The following is a 12,084-nucleotide window of genomic DNA, read 5'->3' on the forward strand; positions in this document are numbered from 1 at the left end:
TTCAGCACATATTGTCAGGGTTGCCAGTCCTCCTGGATGTTATGATTTGTATATGCCAGTGGAGGCAGATGCATATGGAATCTGCAAAAAACACAAACAGATGGAGGGATGGTTTCATAGACAAATGGATAAATGGTGGGAAAGTTATGCCAGAAAATACATTTTTTTCATATTTTCCATACTTTTAGTTATAGAAAAACCATTTTTCATTCTTTTTCCAATTTGGATAACAGCCTTATCTGTTCCAATTGATTTCATGGAAATGTTAGACACTGGGAAAAAAAAACTATTTAAAGATACACAGAGAGAAAGCTGGCTGGCTGGCTGGCTGGCTGGCTGGCTGGCTGGCTGGCTGGCTGGCTGGCTGGCTGGCTGGCTGGCTGGCTGGCTGGCTGGAAAATCAAAAGGAATCAGACAAGTACATTTGACGGCTCCAGTCTTCCTCATATCTGCCTCGGATCCTGGGGAAGAGTCTGTGGAGGCTATTGAACATTCTTATTAAGAATTAATTTAGTGAATCTAAACACACAGAGATGTTTAGATTCAGGTGTTTTCAGGTACACACTGCATTGGTCTGCAGTTGCCATTCTATTAACCTGTACTGTGTTTACTTTTCAATTATGTTATATTTGTTATTATATATTCATATATTGTTTTGTTGCAATATTTTTTCTCTTTCTGAAGGTGTAGAAGCAGACTTCTCTTTATCCTTCTCTCTCCCTTTCATTTCCGTCTCCCTGTCCATTACATTTGAAGTAAACCCAAAGCAATTTCTAATGAAGTGCAGCATAATAGTGAAAGCCGTAATGCTCCACATGTGAAAGGGAATCTATTGAGCCACACCTTGGTGCTCAGACAATTATGGGTCCCACACTGCCAGACAGGACACACTAAAAAAACACACTCATTGAAAAACCAGTAAGTAACCTTTACTGCACACTCTGAGATGACTGGTATAACCACATCCCAAATAAAATACACAGGGGAGTGTATTTCCTTAAAGCACAGCATATATTTTACAAGCAATGGAAAGTGTAAAATCAATATAAATGATGATAATAAACCAATGCATCCTGTATTTAGGCTCTATTAATGGCTTATGTTATCATTTGGCACTTAGACTTCTACCACAATCAGAGACATGGCTGCTCTTAGACAAATATTTGCTGAAATAAATTTACAGAGTCAGAACATGTAATTCATGTAACTCTGAGTTCCCACTAAACTCATCAGAGGCATGATCGTCAGCCTTCAACTAATTGATGGGAGCCGTTCTTATTCCACATTGAGACGTTTATGCAACAAACAACTTTAGAAACAAGTTATAGATTCACATGTTTGTAATTTCTGTTAATTTCCTCAAGTCCAAAAGGGATGAATTGATTCAAAAAGGATTAAATACATTTACTTAATATTTAATAAATGCTCCTACAGGTTTTGATTTTCTTTAATGACATGTTAAGGCCTGAAAACTTATTGGTAGCTGACTGACCACACAGCTATCATGAAGAGGATTTGTTCAATACTCACTTAATTGACCAGCATCCAGAACTGATAAAAAAAATAACTCTTCAGAGTTGTTTGAAGTGTTTTAGTGGCCAAAAAGAGTAGAGAGACTTTAGCAGGTCTGTCCCCCTGTTCGACTTTAACTTGCATGATCACATTTGTTCCTAAGAAGTGAAACTGGGACATTTTCAGTTATTTGGTTTATATTTAAAGCTGCAGGTGCCACATTTTTCCAGATCAGTCCTCCTCAAGAGTTTGAAACCTGCCGTCGAGGTGAAGGCCATTGAGCAAACTTCAATATATCAGTTGTGTAGTCTTTGCATGTATTTGAGTCTGTTCATATAATTTTGACCACATACACATTAGGGAAAACTCTTGAGCACCTTTTCTGTCTTAAAAACTCACTCAAGCCTCTTCATTCTAAAGCTGAAAAACAAGGATTTACAAAAACAACCAAAACATTAACAATATTAATTCTCTCAAGGATTTCTGTAAAAACTTTGGCTGGCAACCATAGAGTCACATTTGTATATTAACCCAATATATTTGAGCAGCATTTTCCTTTTAAACACTTGTTTGACCTTGTTAGTAAAATTTCTTTATTAACTGAGCTGTGAAATATCACTATTTTAGTTCACTTTTATTTCTTTAATCACCCATCAGTTCAGTTACATTGCACCTCAGTTGGTGTTTCTTCCTTATCAGCTTTGTTTTCTTGAGAGACTGCAAGTGTTTCCTCAGATGTCTGTAACATTGCTTTATCAGTTAGAGTCCTGGAGCTCTTCTTCTTGTTCTTTTTTGAGCGGTATTTCTGAACAGCCTGTAGGATGTCAGCAGCCGACCAGTGGTTACGCGTGAGAGCGTCCTGCACGGTAAAGAAGCCATCTCTGGTCCGCCTCACTCCCTTACATGCCGCCGTGCTGCGTAGCTCCAGTCCAATCTCGTGCACAACTTTGCGCAAATATTTCTGAGTTTCATTTAGGCACTGCACCTCTGTGAAAGGCAGAACACGTGACATGTCATACAAGACAAAGGAAGTAACGAAATAAATCTTGGATTCAATATTTCTCACGCTTAGCTGAGTTTACCTAAGGTGAAGTGTGGTGGCTGGAAGCGAATGCATCGTAAGCCTGTCAAAATAGGAACCGATTTCCCGTCTGGACCCAATAAGCCTTTTACAGCCAGCTCATATGCTTCCTGTGAGTTCATGTCTACACTGGAATACCTATTAGGAGGGATAATAACAGTCATTATCTGCATGGTAATTTTGTTCCTTACAGTGGCATAAATTAATACGTGTTGTGCAAATGAGGATGGTTGCCTACATTCTCAGGGCTTTTTGATTGGCTCCTTCCAGCATGGCTAGCACACTCTCCATCTTCTCCTGAGTGATGTGATCTGACGAACAAGATTGTATTTAAGGACAGATACAACCAAATACTATTACTGGTACAGCATACATTCAACAGCTAATATGTGTTTAATACAAAAAATACAGCTAAAGAAAATCTGATTTTTTTTTTTTACAGAAATACAGGACTGCCTTATGGGTAAAGATGTTAAATTAAGAAACTATTTGCATAAAAAAAAGATCTTACCATAAGTGGATCTTTCCACAACTCGACCCGTGTGAGTAAAATCATGTGTTGCCATCCCAAATTCACCTTCCAGCGTGTAATCCTTTATCAGAACCGAACATTGAACTTCACCTAAGTACTAAATGTTAAGTACATAATTTCATGTATAATGTAAAACAGGTGAGAAATTACCCTTGTGGTTCGTATCCCGTAGAGATCGTTTAGGATCTTGTTCCCATTCCCCACGGCCAGAACTGAAAGAACAGAGCTGAGTAACTGCTCTGAGATTTTCTTTAACGGATAAGCTTTTGTTGTAAGTGCTGGAGTAAAGTTTTACCAAGAACACCAGAAGATGAAGCATCCAGGCGGTGACCCACTCCAACTTTGAGATGCTGGAATTCCGGTCCAGTCACTAAAACATTGGAAAATGTAATTTTACAGGGGCTGCATGATGCTAGAGCTGAATATAGCAATGATATAAATTACAATTAACCCATATTTTTCTCACTCTTTTCCATTATTACACTTTTCCATCTTCTGTGTGCTTTAAAGTCTCAGCCACTAAAACCATAATACATATGGTGTAAATCAAGGGTGGCCAACTTCAGTCCTGGTGAGCTTCTATCCTGCAACTTTTAAGTGCCTCCCTTCTCAAACAAGTCTGAATTAAATGAATGGCTTATTACCAGGTGACGAGATTCAGTCGTTTGAATCAGGTGAGAAAAGACGCATCCAAGAGTTGTAGGTTGGCCCAGACTTTAGAAAGGTCTTACAGTGGCAGCAGCCCAGGGCCTTGATTTTTTGGGGGACCCAAAAGATTTTTTAGTACTAATAAATGTGTGTTTTGGAAAAATTGTACTTTATATAATACTTGTAGACCCATATCTGGTGAGTTGTGTTAATAGTTTGAGGATTTTTGTGAAGAAAAACAATATTCATGCAATTCAAAATCGCAAACTTCAACATGGAGATGGAAGACAGGGGACATATTAAACCTAACATGCATCAGTTCATACTGTATAGGACTACTTATTAATCCGTTATAATATGGATTGTATTATATTTTTTCTTTAAAGGACAAAAGTGTCCCCAGCCCAGGGGCCCACATCCTTGTAAGTCCCTATAAGTTAGCAGCTCTCAATAACTGGACGTGTATGGTCATGACTGATGTGCATCAAAGACAGTTAGACATAATCTAACTCACTGTTTCTCTAAATATGTAACATAAGACCTACCCAGAGGGTGCTTGGACAGGACGGGGACAGAGACTGGCCTCAGCATGAGTCCTCCAGATGCTTTAGGTTGGTTGTTTGGGTTTGGTAAGAAGCGAACTTCATGAGTAAGAGGCGGAGCAGGTGTATCGTTCACACCTGAGGACAACACATTCACAGGCGCTCCACATGTTATCCAGCTCTACTACAAGTTCTAATATAAAGCGACTGCGAGAAAGGAGAGAGATTGTTATGCAGACGAATCATGACAAATCTTGCCTTTCAGAAGATTAGTCTCGATGGTGTCCCTCAGCAGCTTCCAGTGAACTCCTGCGGGTTTGTAGACGCAGAACAGACCCTCTAACCTGTGGAACATTCGCACAGCTGGACTCCGCATGGCGACAGCGCGGATTCACCTCAATTTCACCTAAAATAAATTACATTATTTAATCATTTTTAGCAATCAGACGTTTGTTGTCCGTAGGGCAAGCCGTCCTCACACGTGAACCTTTGCGCATGCGCACACAAAGCTGGTTCAACGTCTCGGTGTACAGCCTCGTCTTGCTGTACACTGCCTCCTACTGGAGTGGATGTATGTAAAAACTATGTGCTGATACACAAGGTTACATATTAATCGAGAATGACTTTAGTTGGCATGGCAGTTATTTAAATAAATCTTTCAATCCTGGGAGTTGAGAAATAAAGTATTGTTGTCCGTAGAAAATACAAAATGTAAAATAAATACCGCGTGATCTCTGCTACTGCCAACAGATGGCAGCAGAAGCTCGGTCGTCACAGAGTGAGGCAGATGGAGAGAAGAGGAAGAGGATGAGGAAGGGAAGGAGATCTAATCTCGCTTAAACCTGCAGATGACCGGGGAGACTTTATATCGGTAATGTTTAAAGTTGTGCTAAGTGTTGGTGATGCTCTAAAACACAACTTCAAAGGTTGAGCACAGGTGCAGAGAAAAATAGCTTTCTTACGTTAGCTGCTGTATAAAAAATAACTACATTGTCACATATCCGGCTGGTGGTGTTGAGTTTTTATGTGTTTTACACGTTGTTTCAGGGTCAAAGCTGCTTTTCTAGACTGGTGGTTAATTTTTAATTTAAATCTTTTTTTATTATTATTTCTTTTTTTTAGGTAGACTGTCTATTCGGTAGTATTACATATGAACAGGTCTGTACATGTTCAAAACAGTTAAGCTAATCTTAAGTGCACATCCAAAGGATTCAAAAGAGAAATGAGCAGCTTATTAATATAAGCAGAGATTTCAGCAGTTCTCTGCTCTTGATCAAACATGTTGATGTTAACACAATGTCAGGTTGGAAAGACAATAGGAATTACCTGAGAGAGGCTGTCAGGGATGGGTCATTGGACCATTTATCAAGTGGATGTTCCAGAACATTTACCTTAAAGTCAAACAGTGTTTTGGAAAAAGACCTTAATCAGCATGTTAAATTTCATACACAATGTATGATGATTGTAACCTATACCAAACACAAATTTAAACACATGAGCTTAATAAAAAATGATTTTAATATGGAAATGTTACGACCTACACAAACCTACCATTATCCAGAGGATAGCCATTGACACAAACATCACAAAAGGTTGTTGTTAAAGTAGCTCACTGTTCATGTAATACTGCATCCAAACATGAAATCAAATTTTAGTGGAAAAAAACAATGTTGTAGAAAAACATGTGGCAGCAGCTCTGACTAGTGCAGCTTTCAAATGGATGTGAAGCAAAACCTTTTCAACAGTTTGCAGGAGATTCATAAAGTGTGGATTTGTAAAGTTGTCTAAGAGAATTTTCTCTGCTCACCTGTTGAAGAATATTGCACTGTAAATACTTTCATTCTGCACTCAGACTCCCCAATAGTTCTTATGTAATTTTACACTTGCCAGACAGACATAAAAAAAAAACTGAACCATGAATTATAAACTATAATTTCTGGACTTTCCTCAGGATCCAAAATGCACTGCAGAAGTTTATTTTAGCAGAATTAACAACCAGAAATGATTTTTAACTTATTTGCTTTCCACTGGAATATTTATGGCCTCCACTTTCCTTTATTTTGCTCAGTTAAAGTGTGTTTTCTGTCATACCTGTTCAGCTGTAATGCCAAGAGTTCCTCTGCGCTGGGTATTGTGGGATATTAAAGACACCCTGCTGAAGGTGCGGGGGTCTGTGGGAGACCATTACTCCAAGGAGGCTGGAAGATGGGGCCTTAGCCTGCAGCCTGCAGAGATCAACGCTGCTTTCCGGGAGACATTTCGGTGTTATTCCAGCAGATACCCAAACTATGGCGTCTCTCAAGGTCAGACCGGACAGACTTGGTGGATAGGAGTCATGCGAGACACTCTGGCTGAGTGCAAAGTCAACGATCCGGCTCTGCTGAACACAATGGCTACCAATCTTTACCAAGATTTCTGCAACGCAGAAAAATGGGAGGTAAGCAACATTTGACACATTTATGCCTATAAAACAAAGTAAATAAATCAAAATGCATCCATCCATTTTGTTAATTATTAGAATAGTCAGACAATGCATAAAATTCATGAAAATGAAGAAACACATGAACTTGTTTGCTTCCAGGTATTTCCAGACTCCAAGACGGCCCTTGAACAATGTTCCTCTCTTGGACTGAAGCTGGGCGTTGTGTCTAATTTTGACAATCGCCTCGAAACGATTTTACGCAGCTGCGGGCTGCTGTCGCACTTTAGCTTTGTGGTAACATCGGAGGCGGCCGGCGTGGCAAAGCCCAGCCCGGCCATCTTTCATCAGGCCCTCCAGAAATGTGGCACATCCGCTGACAGAGTGGCCCATGTTGGGGACCACTATGTGTATGATTACCTTGCTTCTCGCTCTGTGGGAATCCACGGATTCCTTTTAGACAGAGACGACTCGCACAAAGCAGGCGATGTTCCTCAGGAACACCGGGTTGTGACATTGGATGAGCTGCCGTCACGCCTTCAGGAACTTATGATCGAATGACACAAGAAAAAATCTGTACATCCGATTAGGCCTGTCACAAAACAAAATTTGCTCATTTGTCTCAGTAATTATTGCGATAAATGATAACATTGCTGTTTTGAGACCATTTTCAAGAAACACATCGATAATGAAAATTATAATGCAAATTTGCCTTTTTGAGGGCCAGTAAACAGTAAAGTTTAACACTGGAACTTAAAAACATTTTAAATATCTAAATTAAGACAACCCAAAACAATAAAACAGAAATAAAAACACCCTCAGCTGAAACCATAAATAAAATGGATTATGACGTCTATAAACAAATTTGCTCGCAAAATTTTTAGTCGTCAGAATATAATTTATTTAATTCATTTTAATTTGTCATGCAATTAATTAATATGAGTCAGTCAGTTGTTAATATCCATGTTGAGATTTTGAGATCAAGAAACAAGATCCCTTTTATGGCAACATCCTTTGCAAATATGTTTTCAGTTTTTAACTGTTGCAATGAGGTGGCTGAAAACCGCTTTTGTTTATAGTTCTACTTGATCTCTGCTTCAGCTGGTGCTTTAACTTTTCTCTCATATCTTGACTTTCTAGTGAGTTTCTTGGTAAGTTTTAGTGCTTCTTGCGAACCCAAGCGCTTCTTCACTAATGTGAACTCTGACAGATTCTCTTGCAGTAGTAATATGTAAATGAAATGTACAGCATATGTTTATGGGTTACGCTGTCACTACAGATGTTTATATTCAATTATCTGTGTCCCAAAAATGATTATTTGCCTATATGATTATAACACACTGTGGCCATTAAAATGCAAGGCTCATATTGAAAATGAGCCTAAAGGACAAATAAATGTAAAAATGTTTTACAAATGATTCATTTCTTTGTTTACTTGATTTCAAAATAACAGTTCTTTGAAAATGTTTTGCAACCTAGCTGAATGTGAGAAACTAATTGCCTCTTAAACGCAATCACTGATCATGATATTGTTGGCAGCGTCACCATCCATAAAGTGTTTCTGATAACTGGGAATGAGTGATATTGGGACCCATCTTTTATTTCAGGATTGTTAACATTCAGTTTTACTGGAGGGTTTTCCAGCTTGAATGGCCTGTTTAATGTGATGCAACAGTATTTCAATCTTAGCTAACCTTAACTAGGTCACTCCAAAATATCCTTTAGATTGTTTTGAGCCATTCAGAGACTGATTTTCTGGTATTGTTGTTAAATCATAAATTATTTTCATTATCTGCAAATTTTCCAAATACAGAGTTTAATGATATTTTCCCAAGCCTGATCGCATCCAGATTTGCCCTTAAAACCAACCATTCAGGCTGAAGCACAACGAAGACACTTCAAACTTCACTTGCCTCAGTAACGGTCGGGGTCGTGGCAGAGCTCCTTGTACCGACCCAAGTTCTGTTCGAGGTTTCTTCCTGTTTAAAGGGAAGTTTTTTCCTCTCCACTGTCACCACATGCATGCTCGGTATGAGAGATTACTGTAAGTGTAACGTCAACTGTCCCTACATGCTCTTCCAGGAGGAGTGAATGCTGGAAGTCAATGACTCGATGCAATCTGCTGGGTTTCCATAGATGGGAAAACTTTTTAAACCAATTTGAATCTTTGAGCTCAATGCACTTATTGATACGTTAGATTAATTGGAATCCATGTGTCAGAAATTTGGCCTTTTTGAGCCCAAAAAGTGCAACAAAAAAAGGGTTTTATACTGGCCTGTTTAAATCCAGTTAATATAACAAACATAAACAAACACACTCTTACACATAGTGCCAGGTCTAATTTTATAAATTTTACTATTGAAAAATTCATATATTAAAATCTAGTGGTCTGAAACATTTAGAAGGGACAAAAATAACCCCCCCAAAAAATCATTAAGGGGGCAAATAATTTTTCACATGACAGGAGATAAACTGAAATACATTTTGTTTGAAATGAGTGAAACGTTTGGTTTATAAGAAGCTTTCTGGTCTTGCATTTGTTACTTTTCTGTCACTTCTTCAGTGCCCCTTAGGATCAGTTACTACCCCAGCAAAATCACAATTCCAGCAGGGCAACAGAGTGAACTGATACTTTAACTGAAGCTGCACAGCTTTGATCGTTCCCAGTGATTTATTGCAGAGCTAAGCAGCAAGAAGAGGGCAGGGTGTCTTAACCCTAATGCCTTTGTAAATACATTTATTTCAAACCATCTGTCCAGACGCAGAAACTGGAGATGTTGTGCGGAAGACCTCAGGGGAGATGAAATCCAAAGCATAACTTAGTCTTTTTACAGAAATTACAGCTTGGCACTTGTTGGGGGGGGAACCAACTAAGAGTTGACTGAATTTCATGAGCTACACAAAAGCCATAACAATCAAGTAGACTCCCAGCTTTTTTGATAATTATTTGATTCTCCCCAATTCTTTGCCTTAATTTGTTTCCATATCAATGAGCGGCTTCTGTCAAAACATTTTGTTTATCTTGAGGACTGCAACCAGAAGAGCTGCTTAATTCAAAGCTGGTTTAGAAGCTCAGCCAGATGGCTCTAAAGAGCTCCGCTGAAATCCAATTGGTGACATAATGGGATTCAAAACGAAGCTGCTCCGGCGAACGCCAACAGGGAAGAGTGGGCGGGTATGCAGCATGGTAATAAAAGGGAACAAGCCAACCTGATGCACAATCAGAGCAAAGAACAAATGCGTTAATGGGAGCGGGTGCAGATCATGTGAAGCCAGGGGCTGGAACGATTCTCTCTGATGTAAAAGCACTCAGAACTTTGGCCCGTTGTTGAAATGTGCCTGAGGGTCCAGGGTTCTGCTTCAACATTTCCCCCTCTTAAAATATTGAAAGGACGAGAGGAGCATTGAAAAACTAGAGTATCTGGAGGGAGATTAAAAAAAAAAAAAGGAAAGAGCTTCAGAAGTTAAAAAAGACTCATGCGATGAGAGATGGAGTAGAGATTTTCAGTGGCTCAATCCTGTTAAAAAGCCAGACTCAAAAAGGCAACACTTTATTACATTTTAAAGCTTTTTCTACCTTTAGGGTGATATTCTGTGCAATTCAAGTTGAAAATCTTTTTTAAAAAATGTAATAAACTGGTCAATTCTTTTAAAAACATTCAATGTGCAACTCTTATAAGATTTTCCAGGAATGTGTTCCTTCAATTAGAGCACGGGTCTGTAGCCTTTACAAACCAAAGAGCCATTTTTTCCCTCAGCTCAACTAAATAAAACTAGTCTCAATCTGCAAGTGTTACATTTGTGAAAAGAGAATTTAATTTTTTTTAAATATCTACAATAGGAAATTTGTGGTCATTTTTAAGGAACCACCATTACAACATAAAACATTTGCAAAAAAAAAAAGAACTAACATTTTTCTCAATGGGAAGTTGATGTAAGAGGAAAATGAAACAAAAAAAGCACTTAGTTTTCATCATTATAAGAAAAAAAAAATTAATATTTGTGTTGTGTAATGCAGGAGTTATTCCATACAGAAATAAACTAAAATAGCTGCTAGAGGTGCATGTTACATCCATATCTTATAAAATTTGTTGGTTCTGCACTGTTTCAGCCAAATTATTATAGAGACATGGTGGAAGGTCAAAGAGCACTTGCAGTTCCAGAATTACAGGTGGTAGAGCCCTCAACTAGAATTACAGTTTGCTCGGAGACCCCAACAAAGGATCTCATTGTACAAAGGTATAAAAAGAAATAATTTCACAGCCTTATCTATAAGACACTATAGAACTGCAATCAGTAACTGGAGAAAATGTGGAAAACAGTGACTAAACAGAAAGTGGATGTTTTTCCAAAATTAATAAAAAGGAGGAGGCTAAAAACAAAAAATTGTTTCAAAGAAAAAAATCAATATTGTGGATAAAATTTCTCAAAACCTTGCAGGAGAATCATGCTTCAATGAAACCAGATTTAGGAACTTTTTAATACGGTAGCTGCCTCGTCCACTTTAAAGAGAACACAGTGTTTTTCCTCAAATGTTCTGCCTCATTTACCCAGAGGTGGGAGCTCAGTTAAACGTTAGCCTAATGTAAAATGTCCCAATTATCTTGCAAGTGATAAGTGGTCTGGTCTGCTGGCTAACAGGCTGTCCAGTAAACCAAAAGAGAGCAGGTGAACCAACAGGAGCCAGATTGCTCCTTGCCTCACTCTCACTGCACAGATTTATGTTAAAAACTTTCAGAAAGTTAAAACAAAAACATAAAGTCTGAAAAAAAAAAATGGCTGCTACACCGTTGTTTAATTTTGTTGTGAACAAGAAGGTTAAACTCCACCAATCAATGACCTGAGTTCTCTTCTTCATGCTAGGTGCTCCTTTGAGGGCAGCTAATGTAGCTGCTTTACATTATACTGGCAGTTTGACCTGCTTTCAAAAGTGCTGTGTCGCTAAAAGCAAATAAAGGAGTGACGTTTTTCTGAACTCGCTGACCAACAACATTCAACACAGGAAATGAACAAACACCCAAAGTGAAGCATAGTGGTGGAGTATGATGATGTGTACATGAACAGTTGCAGCTTTTTATCCAACACCATGTAGTTTCTGCTAGATAGCTAGGTTTTAATTTTCAGCATTATAGTGAGCTCCACTATATAGAGATCCAACTAGAGTAAAAAAAAAAAAAAAAGATTAAAAATTAAAAGACTAAATCTCCCTAAAGAGAGCTGTGGATAAGAGAGATCCTCACAATTTGATATGGAGAACTTTTGTGAGTTTAAAGAATCAAATATTGATAAGTGAAGACATTATGTGCTGACAGACCAAAGACCACCAAATGCTGAAACTGAATTAAAGGAT

General features: G+C 38.4%; 2 protein-coding genes across 2 annotated transcripts; one reads left to right on the forward strand and one right to left on the reverse strand.

Annotated features, from left to right (window-relative positions):
* Positions 1-2,127: 2,127 nt before the first annotated feature.
* Positions 2,128-4,810, reverse strand: trub2 (TruB pseudouridine synthase family member 2). Its single transcript, XM_005810448.2, has 8 exons — positions 4,574-4,810; positions 4,319-4,453; positions 3,421-3,495; positions 3,276-3,337; positions 3,105-3,186; positions 2,832-2,904; positions 2,595-2,731; positions 2,128-2,499 (listed from the first exon to the last, which is right to left on the reverse strand). The coding sequence occupies exons 1-8, from the start codon at positions 4,689-4,691 to the stop codon at positions 2,171-2,173; spliced, it is 1,011 nt and encodes a 336-aa protein (XP_005810505.1). The 5' UTR covers positions 4,692-4,810; the 3' UTR covers positions 2,128-2,170.
* A 283-nt stretch (positions 4,811-5,093) lies between these two features.
* hdhd3 (haloacid dehalogenase like hydrolase domain containing 3) lies at positions 5,094-8,150 on the forward strand. The gene is made up of 3 exons (XM_014473069.2): positions 5,094-5,186; positions 6,415-6,752; positions 6,897-8,150. The coding sequence occupies exons 2-3, from the start codon at positions 6,420-6,422 to the stop codon at positions 7,293-7,295; spliced, it is 732 nt and encodes a 243-aa protein (XP_014328555.1). The 5' UTR covers positions 5,094-5,186; positions 6,415-6,419; the 3' UTR covers positions 7,296-8,150.
* Positions 8,151-12,084: the final 3,934 nt, after the last annotated feature.

Source organism: Xiphophorus maculatus, chromosome 20, assembly GCF_002775205.1.
Source record: "Xiphophorus maculatus strain JP 163 A chromosome 20, X_maculatus-5.0-male, whole genome shotgun sequence".
NCBI lineage: Eukaryota > Metazoa > Chordata > Actinopteri > Cyprinodontiformes > Poeciliidae > Xiphophorus > Xiphophorus maculatus.

Coding starts and splice junctions, on each gene's coding strand:
- trub2 (XM_005810448.2), bottom strand. CDS start 4,691: ATGCGGAGTCCAGCTGTGCGAATGTTCCACAGGTTAGAGGGTCTGTTC. Junction 3,187..3,275: donor ACGGGATACGAACCACAAGG/GTAATTTCTCAC, acceptor GTTCTGATAAAG/GATTACACGCTGGAAGGTGA. Junction 2,500..2,594: donor GCCACCACACTTCACCTTAG/GTAAACTCAGCT, acceptor TGCCTTTCACAG/AGGTGCAGTGCCTAAATGAA.
- hdhd3 (XM_014473069.2), top strand. CDS start 6,420: ATGCCAAGAGTTCCTCTGCGCTGGGTATTGTGGGATATTAAAGACACC. Junction 6,753..6,896: donor GCAACGCAGAAAAATGGGAG/GTAAGCAACATT, acceptor GTTTGCTTCCAG/GTATTTCCAGACTCCAAGAC.